At 31.0% G+C, this 22,635-nt stretch overlaps 2 protein-coding genes and 1 long non-coding RNA gene across 8 annotated transcripts; 1 reads left to right on the top strand and 2 right to left on the bottom strand.

Annotated features, from left to right (window-relative positions):
* Positions 1-2,562: 2,562 nt before the first annotated feature.
* LOC145753835 (uncharacterized) lies at positions 2,563-15,358 on the top strand. Of its 6 annotated transcripts, none has more exons than XM_082570300.1 (20): positions 2,563-4,203; positions 5,287-5,897; positions 7,605-7,738; positions 8,111-8,196; positions 8,390-8,517; positions 8,621-8,812; positions 8,912-9,054; positions 9,585-9,723; positions 10,975-11,106; positions 11,181-11,260; positions 11,418-11,667; positions 11,821-11,862; positions 12,022-12,078; positions 12,318-12,422; positions 12,480-12,590; positions 12,674-12,772; positions 12,953-13,078; positions 13,365-13,421; positions 13,732-13,766; positions 14,325-15,358. In XM_082570300.1, the coding sequence occupies exons 2-20, from the start codon at positions 5,846-5,848 to the stop codon at positions 14,397-14,399; spliced, it is 2,043 nt and encodes a 680-aa protein (XP_082426426.1). In that variant the 5' UTR covers positions 2,563-4,203; positions 5,287-5,845; the 3' UTR covers positions 14,400-15,358. The 6 variants fall into 6 exon arrangements, 4 of the variants coding, with proteins under 4 accessions (XP_082426426.1, XP_082426430.1, XP_082426428.1 ...); XM_082570304.1 differs by lacking the exon at positions 2,563-4,203 and adding an exon at positions 13,940-13,970 and having other exon boundaries at positions 4,744-5,897; positions 14,330-15,358; XM_082570302.1 differs by lacking the exon at positions 2,563-4,203 and adding an exon at positions 13,940-13,970 and having other exon boundaries at positions 4,744-5,897.
* LOC145753878 (uncharacterized) lies at positions 11,990-17,518 on the bottom strand. Its single transcript, XR_014283874.1, has 4 exons — positions 17,180-17,518; positions 12,916-17,085; positions 12,710-12,757; positions 11,990-12,569 (listed from the first exon to the last, which is right to left on the bottom strand). It is a non-coding gene; the product is annotated as an uncharacterized LOC145753878 (long non-coding RNA).
* Positions 17,519-17,896: 378 nt separating this feature from the next.
* LOC145753312 (uncharacterized) lies at positions 17,897-18,886 on the bottom strand. Its single transcript, XM_082569721.1, has one exon. The coding sequence runs from the start codon at positions 18,884-18,886 to the stop codon at positions 17,897-17,899; it is 990 nt and encodes a 329-aa protein (XP_082425847.1).
* Positions 18,887-22,635: the final 3,749 nt, after the last annotated feature.

The raw sequence follows: 22,635 nt of genomic DNA, 5'->3' as shown, positions 1-22,635 counted from the left end.
GAAAAAATGACAAAATCATTTTAATGATTTAAAACATGCCAAAAGTATTAATGTTTACATAAAGATTTTAAGAATGTTATGGCATGGTCACCAAACCCAATAAATAAATCTTGAAAGATAGTAGATACTTAAAGAGACGGTGTGGTCGCAGGGTTTCTTCTTTAATTATGTTGAAATTTTTCCAACTTGCACGGGAATACCATTATTTTTAAAACTGATTAAGTAGTTTTTAAGATATCGAGATTTAAAGGTAAATATTGTAAATAGGGAAAATCCCTACGCTCGCGGGTCATGTGACGCACGACGTCATCGTCGTAAGTTCATATGCTGGCGCCATAAGACAATACTCCTACTTTAAAAAAAAACTAAGACAACAAAAACTTACACACCTTCCAATCACGAAATAACAACAAGTCATACCAATATCAAAAAAATAACAATAATTTTTTAGCATTTATCAATTAACTCAATAGAAACACTGAATCAAAACATCGACTTACAATATACTTTATTACGTACAAAACAAATTAACGCAAAATAAAAACATTAACAAACCAAAAATATATTATAAAAAAATAAATTACAAAAAAAATAACTAAAAACTAAAAAAAATAAATATTAAAAAAAAATATTACGCATTACACCTATTATAACACAAGTTATAAAAGGGATGTCAATAAAATGAAAGATATGCATATTTTTATTCCTAAAAATTAAATCTTGTTGTGTTTTTTTTCGTTTTAATCATAATATTTCTTTGTAATTTTTTGCATCACTATTAAATAATTATAAGGTATTTGTTTAAATTTGATACTTTAAATAGTGTTATTGTATTTTTTCAACAGCGTTTTTTTTCTGGCAATGGATGATGTGGAATTGATTGCTTGTGCAACCAATCCCTTCACGGAGTGATATAAGAGATGGCACATTAAAGGACATTTTGTATTATATGTATGGACATCGTAAAGCTAGCCAATGCATAAAAAAATACCAAGTGGCCAATAACTACAAACAAATTATGATCAGTTATGCAACGCCTGGTGCGGAAATCACGATATCAGTTAGAACCTAATTAACCCGAAGATATACAGCTGTATCAGGGATTAACACTGACGCACCAGAAACCCCATACATAGGACGCGAAGCGCGCAACGCGAAATTTAGGAACTTACTTTGTGCGTAGGCGAGTGTTTACACCAGACGCGAACTTATTGCGATTACATAAAAGTTCTCTATATAAATTTTTTATTTATTTTTGTTTAAAAATGACTTTTATGCATTAATTTCAAAAAGTTTTCAGAATTAGGTCGCCTTTTAATAGCCTTATTTGCGTACAATTGACACGCCAAATTCGCGTCTGTCGCTTCTAGAGCGACTCGCTCGCGAACAACGCGAATCGAAAAGGAGAGCTTTTCGAGTAATTCCTGACATAAAAGAACAAACGTAAAATTTTGCGCTGCACGCGGCGCACGCGCTTGGTGTAGACGGCCCTTTAAGCTTCACGAGAAGAGGAATTGTGTTTATGGACTAACTTCGTAATGTGCTGTCAATCATTTATCATTTTATAACGCGTGACACATCACTCGTTTCCCTTATTTGAGTCATTGAATCGCCTATATATATTTGTTTTGCTTAATATTCAGTTAGTTAAAGATTTAAACCATACTTATTAAACCATACTTATCGTTGCGATTATGTGCATTTGTATTCATGTATCGCCAAGTTTACGCCGTTTCACTAATAAAAGTCTACTGTTAACATACAATCAAGTAGTCTACTCGTTATCTGTTCCTAGTCACGTGTTTACACCTTTATGCACGTGGGCACATCTTATCTCTGTTGTCTGTATCACGTGACTTGTAAGTTAAAAAGAAATGAATAATAAGGGTGTGGCGTAGTGAACAGCCAGATGAACGGTCGTGTTTGGTTGCTTTGTAGTGTTAATTATCGTTTTGTAAATACATCTGTTATATATTGATCTTGGTGCGAGATTTGAAGTTTACGGAACAGATAAACGTAGAAATGGCAGAAAGACTAATTTACGTTACAATATAAACTCTACACCATATTATTCACCAATTAATAATCATTTTATAATCATATAAGATATAAGTTTGTTAACAATGAACTTTTACGATTAAATAACTAAGTACAAGTCCTACACGTTTTTCGCAGGCCGAATCTTCTGGTACTGTATTAAAAACAGCTTTTTTCAAAATGTTTTTGCAGTGTGTCAGAAGCTCTTTGTTACTTTAAAATTCGCAGTTGCACAAAATACAAGCGTTCAACTTAGATTAATATAAATATCTTGCACGGAATCCCCAAAAAACAATTCTTGTTGTTTATACTAACTACTTAGTTGCAAAAAAACGAAAAAGGACTCGTTATTTGCAGAAACTAAAAGAAGAAAAATTTTCTACCATGCGTTTTAGTTTCTAATGATAAACGGAATAATTTTTTTACCACAGTTTTATGCAACATTTTTTACCACATTTTTTGTCACATTTTTTCACCACATTTTTTGCCACGAAAATTTTTCTCAAAATAGGGAAATGAATTTTAAGCAACGAAAAATAAAGAAACAGAAAATTAAAAAATTAAAAATAAAGGGATCAAAAAAGAGATGTTACTCGTGAAGTACAAAATAATTCGCATTTCTAAATTAAAGTCTGTTATCTCGAAGCTGTAAAGTCAAATTAACTAGAAAGCTTGAGTACAAATCAAGTTAAGCGAAGTCATAAACTACTGAACTATACTGCTATAAGTAATTTAGTTTTAATAGCAGAATAGTTAGGTTAATCATAGACTTACAAAAAGCCATGATGTATTTGTCTGTTTGTGGTGACCCTAAATCAACAAAGGCCAGACACTTTCAACTTCGGTCAGTGGATGATTAATTCGGTTGCCAATTGCCAAACATACTCAGGCTGTCAGGGCAGGGTGGTGCGCACAAGGCAATCTGTACTAGGGTTCAAGTCAATTCGTAGTTTATTATTTAGCACCAGATTCAAAATCCAGCTCAGCCTCAAATTTAAAATTGACAGTATTATTCAGTTATTTAGTACCAGATTTAAAATCCATTCTGGGCAAAAAGGGTCTATGACCTACTCCCTTAAAATCAATTCTGGGCAAAAAGGGTCTATGGCGAATGCCAGACAAATAAAAATCTTTAAATATTGAATTATACTAAAATTAACATAGATATTTATTTTAACAACCGTTTAAAACTTTTTAACTATTGCCAAATTTTATTTAAAATATCGGTAAAATATGGTCTTGCGTTAAAGGTATACGCGGGCTTAACGCTGCAAGCTTCCCGCAGTTTAGTGAAAAATTTTGCAGGCCGAAAGCGATTAGTGATAAAATTTTGCAGGTCAAAAGCACCCGTCTTTAATTCGTTTTAAAAAAAGGTTTTTCAAACAAAAATTAAAAAAAAAATAAATATTCTAAAAATCAACATATGTCACTAACTTAACAACCAATAAAAACTTTAATATATACTGACTGTACTTTATGCAAAATTTTATTTTGAATTTTGGTAAAATGTGGCCGACTCCCCGCTGTTTTTTGCAGGACGAATCTTCTGGCAACTCTTTAAATGTTTTATTATTTGTTTTTTAGTATATAAATTTATATACATTAACACGGGCAATAACTAATAACATATTTATGCACATTTTTTAATGTAAAAAATAATAAATTAAAGATCTTTTTTCTTCAAATATTGTTTAGAAAGACGGCCCTATTTCGCAAAACACATGATATCATAACGCATTGTCTTGTACCTAAAAGCACGCGCTTTCAAAATTAGTTTTTTTTATAGGTTTTAGTTTGTAAAATTGAAAAATTGACACTGGAAAAGAAAGATAACATGTTCTTGCACATTATTATTAAAAAAAATATTAATTACTGCTTATTTTGTTTCAAATACTGTCTAAAAAACTGTATATAACTACGCGAAAATAACATTTCTCGCGGTAATTAAAATGAAAAATCCCCGCTGTTTTGAAAAAACAAATTTGGCCGAAGTGTCCGGGGGCCGAAGTGTCTGGTTACCTCTATGACCTACCCCCCTTAAGTCTTTGTGTTGAATCTGCTGCCAGATAATGAACCAGGAATCAGAGTCTAACTTCATGCCGGTTATATTGTGCGCTTTAAAGCGGAAATAACCATAACCTCACTTCACGCAGTAGTTAGATACTGGTAACTGTTTATGTTCAAATAACTGTTAACTGGCAAACTGTTGTGTAACAATGGTATATGTTTAAAATACAAACTAAAGCAGGAATGGTTAAAATTAACAAATTTTAGCAATTTTTATATAATTAAAATGTTTTATTGGTTATTTGGTTTAAGAATGTTTAGTTTCGGGCCTGATGGCTACGTTTGGCTTTAAAAACAACATTTGCAACTAATCTTAAGCTGAAAAAATTTAAAAAATATAAAGACATATATACCTATAAACAAGTTTTTAATTGCAACATGGTTAAAAAGAAATGTCAGATACTTTAACACAAGTAAGATTTCAATAACCATTAAAAAAAATTTTTCAAATGCATTAAAACACGATTCATCGTGTTTCATTCCACGATTCATCGTGTTTTAATGCATTTGAAAATTTTTTTAAAGTATCTGACATTTCTTTTTAACCATGTTGCAATTAAAAACTTGTTTAAAGGTATATATGTCTTTGTATTTTTTAAAGATTTTTTCACCTTTAGATTAGTTGCAAATGTTGTTTTTAAAGCCAAACGTAGCCATCAGGCAAAATTACATATTAATCATTAAAATTTTTATGATTATTATGCAAACAATATATTTAATTCACGAAACAGTTACCATTGTAAAGCTGTTAAGTAACAGTTAACTATTATTTGACCTTCCAGAATAAGGTTATAGTTTTTTCTCTTTAAAGCATCTTAGGAAAGATTGCCAGTCAATTCGTACTTAGGTTGATCCACACAAGGCAATCTGTACTCGGGTTCAAGTCGACCGTATTCGCATTAAGTACCTTTTTTTACAATAGGACCGCATGCAACATGAACTGAAGGTGCCAAAAACTAGACTAGTTATCGGCTATTATATGCAGTCCTTTCATTCCCACATTGGCCAGACAGGATAACAACACATTTATCAAAAATAAAATAAGAAAATGTAGGGAATGTCAGAAATAAGTGAAGCACTGAATTAGATAATGAAAAGGGAAGGGCTTAAGGGAAAGTGTTTTGCAATTATTTTTAGTAAACAATAATAACTGTCAATGCTAAAGCGCAGGATAATGTGCAGGTAGAAAAAGGAAATACCAGCAACGTGGTGTAGTGTGGTGGTCGGATGACTTGGCTTCACTACATAGGTTCTGGGTTTAATTCCCACTGCTGTCATGCTGTAGCACCCTTGTGTAAGCTCCTGTTAATGATACGAACTTCTGGTAAAGTAATACTTAATCAGCAGAATAAATATTGGGCAATTATAATCTATAATATACTAAATTGCAAAAGGCAACTCAAGGCTGGGTCAGGGTAGCTGATGTTGCTTTATGTTTAGGTCGTGATGACGACCTTTCTACATTGAGGGTAATTAAATATAAATCCCATATTTGATACTATCCCCATTTTTGTACTGGTTTAGCATGTTTTATATTGATTGTATTTTTGCTTATTTCTTATGCATTATTTTGCCTTTAGCATAAGCTATTTTTATTGCTTAGTAAAAATGATCGCAAAACACTTTTTCTATTATCACACTGTCTTACTCCTAATTCATTAATTAACATATATATACTGTTAAATTTCTTTATTTTACAGAAAATTAAGCTACGAATTACTTTTAACTTACATATATATAAATGAAGTTTCAAATTGCCATTATTGTTTATTTTTCGTTGATAGTAATATCAGGTTTGTAAAATTTTAATGTTTATTTGTGTAACTTTTTGGCAGTTAAAAGGTTTAACTTAATGTTTTAATTCAATAACTATTAGAGGCGTCCAAATTTGTACTGAAAATTTAAAAAAAGATGCTGGAGAATTTTAAGGGGTAAATTAATTTTATAAAATTGGAAATCGATATCAGTTTTGATAAATAAGATCAATGCCATGGGTTTACTTGTTTCTTATTCATATGGTTAATAAGAAGATCAAAGGTAGGGTCACATGGGGTGAAATGAGTGTATGGGGGGAAATAAGTATATTTGTTACATAAAAACCTATCTTAATTTTTTTCTGTGTTAATACAAACTTTTCTTTTTAGTAATGTGTAGGATAAGTTATAATAATAAAATAAATAAAGAATAATTATTTCTTTATATATGTTTTCTTTAATACTTTTTAACATAAAAAAAACTACTGCTGTAAGTTATTGCATATGCGTCCAAGTTTAAAACCCACTATGTATTTAACCTCTGTTTTTTTTCACAGGTAAAATTAGAATGAAAATTTAAAATCGGGGTAAAATGAGTATACAGAAAAAATACCATGGGGTAAAATGGGTTTAACAAATATTAGTATAATAGGGCAGTTTAACAGAAAAGTTTAACTATGCACTACGTAAAAGTTACCTAAATTATAATTAATTAACCTATCTTTAACCTTTAAAGCTTGTTTGCGCCAAGTATCTTTATTTTTTACAACTATAAAACCTATGTATTGAACTGTACCAACAAATGCACCTTAATAGAGGTTATATTCAATAATTTTACTATTTTAAATTTACAAAATAAAAATATGTGAAATGTTGTTAATTGTTGGCAGGGGTTGTAAAATAATACAAACAAAGTTGTCTTTCGTAATAAATTTAGTTTTTCAAAGTATACTTTCAGTTGTCAAAATTTGTTTGAAACAGTAACTACAAGTTAGTACACTTACTTGTTGTGTTTTGTTTTATGTTAAAAAACTTTTTCAAAATGCTTCTTATATACCCAGTAAATACTTGTTTTACCCCACCATATGGGGTGAAATGAGTATACTCAATTTAAAAAAAAAATTAATAAAGCTACCTAATTTAATTGTAGCAAGGTAGTAAAATTACACATATATGTTGTCTACATACATAATGTCATTTTTAAATCAAAAAAACTTTTCTTTTGCAAAAGTTAAAAAAATTACAATTCATCAAACTTCAGATTATACTCATTCCCCCCATGTGACCCTATAACACTTTCTAGATTTTTTTGTGTGGACTTGTATAATAAGGGTTGGTTAATGCAGTTTTCGATTATGTAACTTTTATATATAAATCATTTAATACCAAATTTACAGAAGTTTTTTTATCACAAACTTAAAACTGTTAAATTTGAATAAAAAATTAGGCTATATTAATTTACTCTCAGAAAATATATTTTATGTTTTAATGTATGTTACTGTTATTTTTTAAGATATCTATAAATAAAAAGTTTTTAAGTTCAATATGATTTTACCAAAAGTGATTGTAGAACTTACTTACAACTTAAAATAAATAAATAAATTTATAAGTTTATCAGTTTTAATTTAATTTTAACCTTCTTTTGAACAATTTTGACAAATAGTTTATAAGCTAACATCTTTTAATAGTGATTTCACAGTTAAAAAAATAAAAAATAGTAAGTAATGTAATATTTAAATTTTACAGATGCACAAACAATCAAAAATAATGAGTTAATGCTATCAACTTTTCTTAATCAAGCAACAAACTCCAGTGTTACTGCAACAGCCACAGCAATTTACACTTTGGATGGAACTTCTGTTTCATGGGCTATTAATGGAGTAAGTGGGTGTTTGAAAGTAAAACAATTTTATAACAATCTAAAATTATATTAGCAGTACCACTAGGTTTTACCTACCTTTAGATTTATTATTTAATTTAAAATTATTTGACAAATTTAAAACATACTTAGATAATTTTTTATTCTAACTCTCAAAAAAAGATAATTTGGCATTAAATAAATAGCAAATAAATAGCATATTAAATGACTTTTACAAATGGTATATATATATACATGGATTTTAGAACTACAAATAAAACTATTCATCTTACTACCAACCCTAATTGTTTAACATAAATATTAAAAAATGACTTTATTATAATTGTTAAAGATTCGGTATTTTATAAATTTCTGTTTAACTTAAAAATGTAAGGTTGGCGTTGGTGCTGTTGCATTAGATAAAGGAGAATTTATAATTATTAATTCTGATTCTACATTTAGTGATCGTGTTATATTAGAGTAAGTTGAACAGTTTTATTTCTAACTTTATTAGTTCCTACTTAAAAAAAATATCAGAATGTAGTTCTAAAACTAAAATATCAATAAGTTTCTATGTAGTATGAAACTGCTGTAAAAAAATTCGAAAAAGCTAAAGTTTAAAAATACCTAAAAATGTAAGTTATGATAACATTATAAATTTACTTCATTGTAGAAAGGACCCTATTTCTTCTACTTCTACTTCGGTAAAACTTGTGTTCAGTAAACTTAGATCTTCGGATAAAACTATAGTGATTTTAGCTGGAGCTACACAATTAGCAATACAGAATCTCAATGTTATAGGTAAATTTTTGTATTACGAATGTATCACAGCAGATGTTATAAACTATCATAATTTAAAAAGATGTTTTGATATTTTCGCCTTACTAATTTATATCTTACATAGATTGCAATTCCACACTTTCATACAATGTTGAAGTTCTTGCATTATCTAGAATTTACAACTCAGTTGGGACATTTAGTTGTACTAACAATGGAGAGTTATTTTATTTAAATGGAAGTCAACTTACATCTAATACAACTACTTGTTTGGCATATGCAATGTGGAGTGGACAAAATAATTTACAATGCTGGACAGGTAAACCGCCTTGGAATGGGCAACTGATACCTAATTTAAATTTTTTGACTAGCACTAAATGTATTTCATAAGGTAAAATCTCAACTTTACACATTACAGCGCCTACTAATGTGTTATTAAGTGGAGTTCAAACAGTGATTGAAGGAAATAGATTGAATTTAACTTGTGATTATGATCAAGTTATTCCTTGTGCAACTTCATCTACTTTTTATATTGGAGAACTTTTTTATTCACAAGATGTGGTAAATACTTGTTTATTTTAAGCTAGCAAACACTTGGTACGGCTTTTATTAAAGTTTTAAGCCTTGAATTTTTTTTCCAAAAAAAGGGTATAAAACCTTAGGCACTTTAATGTTTTCAGATTTTAAATTAACTAAATATTTATGTTGTTTTAAAGCAATAACTTTAAAAAAAAGTGCAAAAACAGTCGTGCGTTAAAAGAATTTTTGTATAAATCGACGTAAAAAAAAAAAAATTTATTATTTTTGTAAACCGGTTCATGTCATGTTTTACCAAACTTGCATGATCTTTTAGCACTGTATTTTGAATACATCAATGCAATTTGTACTTTCCAACTTTTGCCTAGCTAAAAATAAATTAACCTTGTTCCTATCATTATACATTTTGCAGAAAAATTTGCAAATTAAAAGATATTTGTAGTGCAACCTACAGTTTCGCAAAAAAAAAACATTTTTTCCTATAATACATTTATTACATATATTAAATAATATATTATATAATATTAATATTTAATATATGTTTTAAATTTCAGGGTACAACTTTCACAACAGCAAGTTTAACAGCATTTGACAATGGTAAGCAAGTATATTGTCAAGCTAATTCTTCTTTTACTCAACTACCAGAATTTAATAACATTGGAAGATCAAATATTTCAACACTAAATGTGCAATGTAAGTTGTTTTTAAACAAATGTTTGGTCTGTTTATAAGGTTTAATTTTTTAGTTCAATAAAAACATTTTTATATTAGTAAAAAAGGTTAAAAAATTTAAGGTGTTTATATTTTTGACTTAATGAAAAATATTTTTTTTTGTAAATTTAGTCATGTAAATATTTCTTTTTGTAAATTTAGTCATGTTGAATTTTGACACTAAGTTTAAATGACTTTTAGTTTTAAGATGTTATATTAAATATATCTTGTTTGCCAACAAACAATATACAAACAAAGAAATTTGTAACAAACTCAACAAGTGAATTCGATCGGAAAATATTAATTTGTTTAAGTGGGGAAAATCCTAACCCACAATACTAATAGTATTTATCAAAAAATAACAGCTTAATTTAAATACAAGTTTGTGTTGTTATCCCTGCAACTTTATGTCTTATGAGATTATATTTGTTCAACAAATAATGAATTTTAAATCTCAAAAGCTAGATTGTATATTATTGTTTTGTTTACGTTTAAATCTTTAAACAATGATTGCTAAACTGCAAAATAAAACAGTTTGTAGTAGTTTAAAGATATTGATTAGTTTTATGGCAACTAATAAATGACAACTTAATGACACTGGAGTTTATATTTGTTTAACAAATGATGCTTTTGGAAACTCGGAAACTAGAATATATATTGATGTTTTGTTTAAGTTAAACTGTAGTGTTTTCCTATTTGCATGTTGTAGTGTTTAATTTGCATTAAAAATTTTTTTAGTAAAATTTTATTCAATTATATATGTCTTTTTAAATATTTTTATTAATTGGTAGGCTCAAAAAAATTGTAAAATTTTTAGCAATTCCTAAGATTTTTATAAAATTATTTTTTGTAAAACAATAATTTTGTAAAATTCTTAGCAATTTCTGCATAAAAATTGTTTTGTGGTTTTAAAAGACCAGACCCAATAAAGGTAAATTTTAGTATGTATGTGTTTGTAGTGTAAATATTTTCTTGCAAAAAGTTTCTTATGTTTTTAAATTAAATAATTTTAAATGCAAAAATTTTTTTTTTTAAATCTGATGTAAAATTAAAGATGTTTGTTTTGTGTTGATTTCTCACAAATAAAATATAGTTTTTGATAAATTTGTGTTTCAGTTTAGTTTTATCAATTTAGACAAAAAACAAATCGGGTATTGCAATTATTCTAAAATTTAAATTTATGTGTAAATTTATAAATATTAATTCATAAATATAAATTTTTTTTTCGAATAGATTTCCCCAGACTAACATCTCCCTCCATAAAAGTTGAATGTTCATTACCTTGGGTTGTCAATCAAACTGGAACTTGCACACTTCAATTTATTTCCAATCCACTTTCTACTATTTCAAGTCTTACTTTAAATGGTTTGTAAATAGATTAGTTGTTAATTATCATAAAATTTAGAAATGCAACCTTAAAATCACTATTTTAATACCAGAAAATAATGTTGCAAATGATAATAAAAATCCACTCACCAATATAAGTGATGTACAGACTTTTACATTTACAAGAAATAAGGTAAATCATGTGTTTTTATATTTGCTTAAAATATTCGATATATCAATGTTAAAAAATGCACATTCAATTTAAGCTAATTTATACAGTGTTTACTAACATAATAAAAAGACATTTTTCTTAAAAGTTAAAAAAAAATTAATTGAAGATTTTTATCTAGGTATCCCACGCTGACAATGGTAGTCATACATTAACTATTCAATCCCCTACATTTCCTACCGAACCACTTTCTGTTGAATTTAATGTTAATGTTGTTGATTCAACTCCAATTGAACCAACTGACCCTAGTGGTTCAGGTGGTTTGGACACAACAATTATAATTGTTATTGTTGTTGTTGTTGTTGCAATCTTGGTTGCGGTTTTAGTCTTTCTTTGGTGTCGAAGAAGAAAAAATAACAATAAGAAGAATGGTAAGATTTTTTTAAATGTCTTCGTTCAAACAAATGTCTTTTTAGTTGAACTAAGATTAGGTTTTACAGATAATATAACAGAAATGTTTAGATTAACACACTTAATTTTTAAAAGTAATTTTAAAATAAAAACTTAATTATTTTTTATAACAGAAAGTAATAACTCCTCCATTCCCATTCAAAATATGCAAAGTGGTATGTTGGCTTATTTAGTTAAAAGTTTTTTCGAAACAATTTATTTAGTTTCCTTTATAATGTCTAAATAAATATGTTAGAAAATTTTGTTTTTATTTACTATTTATTTTAAAATTGATTTAATAAGCTGTATATATTATTACTATATTTAATATATAGAAAGGGAAACTAGAGATAACCCGTTATACGACACAAACTCCAATGCTCAAGAAAGAGGTACAATCATTGGTTTAACGTTACACAAATTATATTTTGTACGATGTTAATTCCATAAATGCATTTAGAAATTAGTAGTCTATAAACCATTTTGATAGAATGCTTTAGTGCTTATTTTAGCAATAAATTAAAAAAATCATTCACATCTTTGATTTTCTAATGTTTTTGTTGCATAAAATTTTTTTTATGTAATTTTTAAGAAAACCATTAAATTAAAGGTTGAACTTTTTTAATTAAAGATGATAAGGTAGAAAGAAACAACCCCTTATATGACACCTCACGTACTGGGGCAGAGGAAGCTTATGCTGTTGTGGACAAACCAAAAGGAAAAAAGAAAAAGAAAGGTAATTATACATTTCATATTCCAAAAAAGTTTTTTTAAATATTAATTTTTTCTATAGACAACAGTGAAAAGAAAGAGCGAAATAATCCATTGTATGGGCCTTCTGGTGGAAATGGAATAGAAGATGCTTATGCAGTTGTTGATAAACCTAAAAACAAGAAAAAAAAAGGTGAATGTGTTTTTTAAATCTTTTTTTGTGAATAAATGCGTATTTTCTAAACTAAGTTTTTAATAATTTGCTTGTGGGTATAGGGGAAAAGGAGGAAAAGGTAAATCCACTCTACCAACCCGGTGATCCTGCCTTTATTGAGGATGCTTATGCTGAAGTCAACAAACCTAAGAAGAAAAAAGGTTGTTGGCCAAGATAAACAGCATCATATAAATATATTTTATTGTATCGCCGTGGAAAAAATGTTTCGTTGAAATAAAAACAATAAATTAGTAGTAAATATTTAAGTTTATACATAGTTGAGACTAAAGAAATTTAAGTAAACCCATAATTTTTTTGCAATGTTTTTATCCATATTCTAGGCAAAAATGAGAAAGAGGAGAAGGTAAATCCTCTTTATGCTCCCTCGACTTCTGCAGGAGTAAGTGAGGCTTATGCTGAGGTCAACTTCACCAAAAAGAAAAAGGGAAAAAAAAATACAGCACCAGGTATTTAAATTTCTGTAAAAAAAGAATAGAAAATTGTGCTTGAATTTTTTTTTTAATTAATAAAAATTTATTTCTATATTTTTATGTAGTTATTTTACCAAAATACAATGGTATTTAAATCTTTGACACTTCAAATTTTAATTAATTATGTTTAGTATTATTATGTAAATTAAGTTAAATATCGATATAAAATAAATATACTAATTAAAGTATTAACATCATAAAATTCTTTTTTTGAACTGTGTGATCATTTATCAATGATTAATCATTCATTGTGTTAAATCAGCACCTAATGAAGCCTATGCTGAGGTAAGCAAGTCAAACAAAAAAACAAAGCCACCAGGTAAATATCATTTTATTTAACTAAAAAGATAATATAAAAAATAATATTTGATTAAGATTTTAATTCACAACAAGGCAACAAAGATAAAATGAAGGCTTAGTCATTTAAAAATCAATTTAAAATAATATTGGTAGATTAAACACAATGCATTCATCTCACTCACCACACAATCCTAATTGTTATTTTATGCACCATGCTTCAATGCAAACAATAAAGTTTTAAAATAAGCCAACAGTTTCCTGGTATTCAATCTTATGTCAACTCAAACAAGGAAGTAAAATATAAAGTAATAACCTTATCTATTTTTAAGGAAACGGTGACAACCTACATGGCAATGATTCTCATGTAAGTTTATCAGTTTAATTTAATAGTTTTTAAGATGATTTTGTGTGTAATAAATGTGGTTAAGCAACAAAACATACCTTATTTATGAATAAAATACTGGTCTTTATGAATAGCGAAATAAAAGGTGTTTATGATTTTTGCACAAAATGTAAATATTTAACATTGTTACACAGGACTACTAAAGCGAACAAGATATAGAAAGTAGTAGGTTACCTTGTCACATAATTTAAAAAATTATGTTTACTTTCTTTTATGTTGAACCTTTAATTTTACTTTTATTAAAAAAAAAATTTTTTTTGTTACACATTTCTCATATAATAAGCAATTTGCATGTTAGAATTAGTTTCGCTTATAAAATTTTGTTAGTTTATTTGCATTTAAAAGCATGTTTACATCCTTGACTTAACTATTTTCAAAATGCCATTAAATTCTACAAACCTTTTGCTTTTCCGTACCTAAGTCATGATGTTTTTGGCATGTTTTAGTAGTTTACCATACAAAAATTTTTAATTATTTATAGTATAAAATAACATATGTTAACTTAAGTTTTTTTCCTAGAGTAGGTATGGAAACTACCCCAGTAACAACATGAATAAAGAATATAGTGTTTTGCCTTCTAGTTCCACTTGTTAATTCAATAAGCAATGCTTAAAAAAGACTCTTTTTATATATATTTACTGTAAGAAAATGTTTTATCGCTGATAATATTTGTGCTTTTATAAAACAGTGTCATTTATAATAATTGTTTTTTTGTAATGATTTATTCAAGCAATTATTTATTTTATCGAAAAACATGCATTCACGACTTACATGCAAACAACTTAAAATATGCATTTATTTTAAAATATATTTTATACAAAAAAATGGTTTTTAAAAATCTATGAATAAAGTTAAAATGTTGTTGCATCTATTTATTATACAAGTAGTTAAAGATTTTTTATAGTCACAAAAATGTATGTTTTTATTAATTTATGGCACTTAGCAAAAGTTTGTTTTATGTAGTGCTAATTTCATGCTATTCATGACTTTAAGATAAACATTTTGCCAATCAAAAATCATAGTTTCAACTTTAATTTATGTTGCATGATAAACTTATTATGCCTTTTTATATCCTAAAATTTTAGTTGTTTTTAATTTAAAGTTGTTGTTTACCATATTGTACTTACTTATTATTCACTGCATATTCTTGAAAAGTTGTGTTTAAATGGACATGTCATTGTAAGCGAATTAAATATTAAGTTTTTTTTATGTATAATTGTAATATATAATTTTCCACTGTTTTATTTTTACTTCCATTTAATTCTTTATTTTACATTTTCTGTACCTTTTGTCTGGTAATTTTCCACTGTATATAAAATACAGAAAATAATATAATTAATGAACGGATTAACACACTCTTATTACAAAATCCTTAAATAGCCACTTAAAACTGATATCAAACTGAAAATTATAATACCCTATTACAAAAAGCATAGTGATTAATTAATAATCCTAAATGTACAATTTTACAAAACCTTATATAAATTTGTGTGTTATTTCTTAATTTTGTAAAATGTATTATTCTATGCAGACTAAAAATCTAATTAACTCTTTGTTGATTCATGAAATAAAGCTTAAAAAAAACTTGTGTTTGTTACTGTTAAAATATAAATAGCATGCAAGTATAACAGAGTATATCTTGGTTGTGCTGGAGTTGTACTTTATTTTGCGAAATAATTAGTTAAATTACTTTCATTAGTATTATTGTTGTATTATGATCGTTTTTAATATTAAAGCTTAATATTAATTTGATATACCTATGTTAACAAACCCAAAACATTTATCAGCTAAGTGGCAGAACGCTATCTGTGTGGTTAATTGTTTTTTTAACTTCGAACTAAATGATAAGAATAGTTGTTTAAGCAGGTTAAGGTTAATATACAACCAAACACTTTGCATCGTCGTCACTAGGTACACTTTCTTTATGTTGTTTGCTGGTTTTGCAATTTTATTAAAAATTTATATTCAAAAAGTTTGCATTAGCACAAAATTCATTAAACTTTATAGTCGATGTCATAAAATTTACTGGCGCATTTGGGTTTAACAGTTAAAATCGCTATAGCAACACAAGTCAACATATTTTTGTATAGGGACAATACCCCAATATTGCATCGTAACAGACAGCAAACTGTTGTTTGGGTCGAATTACCGTATGTAACCTCAGCCTATCATTTTAATTAAATTAAAATCTTGGATATAAAAATTTTACGTCATATTTCCACAGAGGGTACATAATTTTCCTTCCTTTTATGTAAATAAAAATAAGCGTATTTCCTTGTATGACGTAAACTACGCGTGGTTCTGTTTAAACTAAAGAAAATCAATGAATGACGTACTAAGTTGGACTGATTATCGCATTTTTAGGCGTAGTCATTTCCGTTCGTGTGACGTGTTCGTATCCGTAAACGCCTGGCTCAAGGGCTGGATTGTGTACTTGTATGTTAGATTTAAAATTGTTCTAATTATTAGTAAATTTCTATTAATTTTAATTTACTTGCACTATATTGTCAAGTGATAATAAAAATACAATTTTCTGACCATCTTAACACTTCTCACCTTTAATATTAGCCTTTATAATTTAATATTGTTATTTAAAAGAATATAGACATTTATTTTTTTATTATAGTTCTTTAACATTAATATTTTTTTGATGTTACAATTAATTTATATAATTTACACTTGTTTAAATAAGATAGGCCTAACTAGTTCCTTAATTTGAAAACAGCCTACAACTACTTTCTAAATTTTACCTCACATCTATTTTTTTTTATTCTTGTCATTACCAAGAAGAAAAAAATCCCATGTAAGTTTTAAAATACAACCAAACACAGAACCAGGTTTCCATTGAAATAGTAACTGTGATGTATGTATGCAATTGCATTTAATAAACTAACATAGTTTTTCATCGAAACCTACCCGAAAATATTCAGTACTAAAGATAAATATATTAAATAAAAGATACAATATCGATAAACACACAAACTAAATCTTTGATATACCTACATATTAGGTGTTGGTTACAGTTATTTTTAATAGATTAAGTTTAAAGGTTACTGTTAAATAATCTTTAGCTGGCACCTAGTGGTCAAATGCCGGAGTATTTAATATGGCAACAAATTTGTAACTGCATTTAGCCGTTTGCTTAAAAAAGTAAGTAGCGCTTAGAGGCACACTACAGCAATAACTCTTCTTGGATAAAAAACCACTTCGTTAACATGTATTTAACACGAATAATGGCACACAAATTTCATCCACGTTCAAGAATTAGTACCCGAAGTTTCTAAAAGAAACAAATAACGCGTGTGAATATACAAAAAATACGATAACAATAACTACACAGGTATTAACTATAGTAAGGCACAAATTAAGCTTACCAACACAGTATGCTAACCACACAAAATACTGGCAAATTCGGCAAAAACAGTGATACAACAACAGTAATGAACACAGTTATTAAAAAAGGTGTTCAACTCTTAATGGGCAGTGTTACACAATAAGGTAAGCTGCTCACTCACTGATATCCAGTCAGTAAGATCTAACAGATAAACAGTGTCAACCAACAGTACTACCCAAGTGAACAATCACACTTTACAAATTCCAATCAGTCAATGAAAGATCCGCCGTGATTAACAATTAACTATTATATCAGTAAAAACTAAATTACATAAAAATTCTTCCAAATTGTAACGATTTACTATGATAACAATTAGTTCTAATAACTGTTCTAGAAAGTTCTTTTACGACATGTGGTGCAATACATTGCATGAGAGTACTAACCGCAATACGATTCAAAATTGAGGATAAACATATTAGCGCGTATTTAAAACTCCCCCCAAAAATATGAAGAACACAAAAAGCATATTTTTTTCTTGAGAATACGCACGAAACAATAACACTACAAAAAAGAACACAAAAAAGAAAACAAAGTTAAGGGGTCCTAAGTTCATTTTGAGTCATTCACAAGACCCATCCTCCCCGTCGACCAAAGGTAGTTTCTCTGCCTGCTTCTGGGTCTTCAGCTCCACCCCTGTCTTAGGTTTTATCTCCGGGTTCCCTTCACGGGATGCACCCATCCTCATCTCCTGGTTCCCTTAACGGGAGGTACCAGGCCTTATCCCTGGGTTACTTTTATTAGAGGAACCTCCATCTGCTTCCACAAGAAGACACAGTTTTGTAATTGGTATCCGGACGTAAGAATGACCAATTCTCACAAAGACTGATCTAACGAATCCGACCTTGTCCGAAAAAACCTCTAAAATCCTGCCCATTTTCCATTGACCTCTGGGCAGACCTTCGTCAACAATAGCCACAATGTCACCCACTGCAAAATTTCTGCGCTGCTCCCTCCATTTTGGACGGATTGCAATATATGGCAAATACTCCTTCACAAACCTATTCCAGAAGTGAACAGAAAGTCTTTGAATTTGCCTCCAGCGAGCAGCAGCATAACAATCCCGATCTGTAGTGACAACTGGTGGCAAAACTGGAGGTGGTCTCAACAGCAACAAATCACTGGGAGTCAAAGGCTTTTGACTTCCAGGGGCAAAGGATAAAGGTGTAAGTGGCCTTGAGTTTATCATTGCTGCCACTTCAACAAACAACGTCTTCAAGGTTAAATCCGAGTGAGTTCTTCCCATTGCCAAAGATAGAAGAATTCTTCTCACCGATCGAATTTGTCTTTCCCAGCTCCCCCCAAAATGACTTGCTCCTGATGGATTGAATTTCCAGACAATCCCCTTTTGCCGAAACTCATCTACAATTAATGACTGATTCCAACCACTTATTGCATCTTTCATAATCTTCTCGGCTCCAATAAAATTTGTGCCATTGTCTGAATAAATGTGTGTAACACAACAACGCATCATAGTAAAACGTCTAAAGACTAATAGAAATTCATCAAAAGAGAGACCAAAAGCCACTTCCAGATGAACAGCTCGAGTAGTCATACATGTGAAGATTGCTCCCCACCTTTTGACCTCACTTCTTCCTTGTTTTACTAATAAAGGCCCAAAGTAATCGATCCCGACATGACTAAAGGGACTTTCACCTACACGAAGGCAAGCATATGGCAAATCCGCCATAAACTGTTCCCCAGACTTCCCGTATCGACGACGACACCTAACGCATTGGTCAATAATCTTCCGGATTACTATGCTTGCCTTCTCCAACCAGTACCTTTCTCTTAACAGCGTAACTGTTTTCCTTTGGCCGAACCTTGAACTCGAATCTGTCCCCTGAAACTGACCAATGAACCCCGAGCACCTTTTCCTCTACATCATTCGCCTAGCGACAATTCCGTTAAGCATTTAGCATGACTTTCTGCCGGCAACGAGTCCATCACAGCCTGACTGTTGCATAACCACTTTGTTAGCACAAACCCTGCCTTTAATAACAGCTCTTTTAAATTAGCAGCTATTGCGATACCTTCCTCTTCTGTCTGCACCGATAACAAGCAATCGTCAACATAGAAGTTTTTTCTTACCACAATAGAAGTCTCTGGTGGAAATAAATGCCCAAATTCAACAGCAACTTGCCTTAGACAAAAAGCAGCAATAGAAGGAGAACTTCGACTTCCGAACAAATGAACTAAAATCCGATGTGGCACAGGATCCTTGCTCATATCACCACCTGGCCACCACAAAAACCGAAATGCATCTCTATCAGCTGCGACACGAACTTGATGAAACATTTCCTTGATGTCACTAGCGATTGCTATTCGATTTTTCCGAAAACGAAGTAGCACCCAAACCAGCGAATTCACTAGATCTGACCCACTGAACAGCATGTCATTTAAAGAAACACCTGAACAGACCGAAGCACAATCAAAAACAATTCTGATCTTGTTGGGCTTTACCACATGATGGTGAGGGAGATTACCACACACGACCAAAACTAACACAATCCCTGAGTTTAATTTCCTCCGCAAAGTTACTATCTATATACGATTGCATCTTCCAATGATATTTCAACCTTAGCTCCCCATCCTTGGCAAATCTTCTCTGAAGGAATCTCAGACGGTTATAGGCAGATGACATGTTGTCAGGCAACTCAACTTTGGAACTTTTTCATGGCAGTGGTAGGCAATAGTGACCATCCACCAACTTCACCGTGTCCTTTAACATCTGGAACACTTGGCGACCCTCTGCAGACTGGTCTCTTCCTATCTCACATACAACACTGGACCCAAATGGCTGTGACAGTTCACTTTCCAAACTCTTTGTCACCACCACATTATTCATAGCAGCTGTCGACAACGACCTCTGACCCCCAACAAGTGACAATCCCTATTTTAACTTCATGACTGTCGGAGAATTACAACTGCTTCCAGAAGCGACAACCTTTCATTCATGTACCTCGGCAAGGTTTGCTCCGAGCAGAAGTGTTACCCTTCCCTGATCAATGAAAGGAAACAAAATTTTTTTAAGTTAGTCATACCGCTGTAAATTAAAGTCCTCGGGCAAAGGGTTAGGAGAAGCTGGAATTGATGGCACCATCACTACATCCTGGAGAGAAATGACTGCATCAAATGCCCAATCCATTGAGCGCACCTTAAAGGAGAAGGTCTGTGTTTTTTCTAGCTTGTCTCCGTTCACTGTCTTCAACCACAGATTACATGTTTTTCCCTTCAATTTAAGGTTCTGAACTAGCTCTGGGATGCGAAACGATGCCGAGGAGCCAGGATCAAGCAACGCATATGTCTTGAACTCCCTTCCACTAGAAAAAACCACAACAGGCACAACATTTAAACAACATGCTGTACCTCCCATAGCAACCGAGTTTACAGAAGCTTTAGCAGCGCCCACTTCCAGGATTAAAGATTTCTTATCGTCTGGATGTAAAGTCCAATGATGTCCATCACTCTTACATCTCTTTACCGAGCACAACTTCTTCTTTACGCATTTCCTGCTAAAATGCCCAGGATTGAGACAGCAAAAACACAGCCTTGAATTCTTCACCAGGGTCTTCTTTCCTGGAGAGATTTTCCTCGAAATTCATAGCACTGGCCAAGATAATGGGCTTTTTTGCAGACCACACAAGTTGGCTTAAACTTGCTAACATTGCAAGCAGACTTATTTGACTCTTCCGGAGTAGCCACAGACACTTCAGTGCTGTGCACTCCAACACCCCGACGTTGAAATATATTCTTTTGCCTTTTCCCAGATCCAGAGCCCAAAGTTCGCCCATAAGTAGAATTGAGAGTTTTTGAACAATGAAATATGAATTCCGCAAAATCATTGAACCAAGCATAGTACCCTGCCTTTGCCTCAACTTTAGCAGAGTATTTTATCCAGTCTTTCTGCAAATTTGGCGGCAATTTCTGCACAATTGAACTAATAAAATCAACCGTATCTAAAACAGATGCTGATTGCACTTTTTGAAGGGCACTTAAACATTTCTGAATCTTAACAGACAGTCGACGCAAAGATTCTGGTTTGTCATCAATGATACTGGATATTTCGTGTAGACTTCGCTCACATGCTCTGGCTATTCTATGAGCAGATCCGAATTCGAACTCAAGGCACTGGCGCGCCAAATCATACCCGTTAATTGTGTCATCAGAGTAAGGAATTAAAAGGTCAACAACATGCTTCTCGCAATGTTGAATTAAATAAACAAGAACCAAGGTTTTGTCACCAGCAAGCCGGGCATCAATAAAGGAATCAAATTTAATCATAAATGCTCGATATTCCAGTGGATCACCATTAAATTGAGCAATTTGTGGCTTAGGTAAAAACCGCTCTCCAATCTCTGACTTAAAATTGTGTTCAGTAACCTTTCTTAAGACTGGGGGTGATCTTTTCAATTGCCTTAACGGTTCAGTGAAGAATGGAAGTGGCTTTCTATCATGTGTAGGCATAACCTTTTCCGTCTGTTTCGCTTCAAGGACAGGTTGGCTCTCTTTCTTAGGTAATCTAGCCTTAGCCATCCTCTCCCCACGGATTGAGGACATCTCAGACATGCAAGACAATTCTTCCTCCCTATCATGCTTGATTAAAATCATTTCTCTTTTTATGTTGTTCTCTCGCATGATTCGATCTTGTTCTGCCTTACGTTGGCGTCGTTCTAATGCAAGACGTTTCTCCTCTGCCTCTCTTTCTACAGCTAGGCGTTTTTCTTCAGCTTGTCTTTGCTTTTCTTCTTCTTCTCGTTTCAAGGCAAGCCGCTTTTCTTCTGCTTCTCTTTCGAGGGCTAGGCGCTTATCTTCGAGTTGCCTTATTTCCCTCTCAGCCTGTTCGGCTGCGCGTTCTGCATCAAGCTGCAGAGCCACTGATCTGGTGTTCAGTGCCTTTACCCTCCTCCGAGACGAAGAAGTACTAACTGACGAGTGAGTCCGGTGACTGCGTATGCTTCTTACGCTAACAGCATCTTGCACACCCTTTTTTTCAACCTTTTCTAGCCATTGAGAAACACGAGCATCAAACTCTCCCTTTGAAGTTACAACATCTTCTTTCTTAGAGTTTGTATCAGGCATAGAATCTTCTTCCGCCACTTCCTCACATAAGGACATTATTTTATTGTAGCATTCATTAATTTCGAGTAGCAACAGCTTTAAAGCACTTGCCCCTTGTGGGTTTAGCATTAGGCTTTCAGCCCGGGTATAAAAGCCTGGTAATGTTTCCAAAAGTCGCTTTACACTGCGACGCTCTTGTTGTGACAACAAAAGATCAGCATGTGACACAGATTTTGACATAATGATAAACGCAGTCAATCATACACCAAATGATTCAAAATTCAACACCAACAATGTACAATGTGTTGAAATGATGCTAAATACTCTTTAGCTGGCACCTAGTGGTCAAATGCCGGAGTATTTAATATGGCAACAAAT

The sequence above is a fragment of the Corella eumyota genome, chromosome 5 (assembly GCF_963082875.1).
Source record: "Corella eumyota chromosome 5, kaCorEumy4.1, whole genome shotgun sequence".
Lineage (NCBI taxonomy): Eukaryota > Metazoa > Chordata > Ascidiacea > Phlebobranchia > Corellidae > Corella > Corella eumyota.
This window is presented reverse-complemented; position numbering and strand designations above follow the sequence as displayed.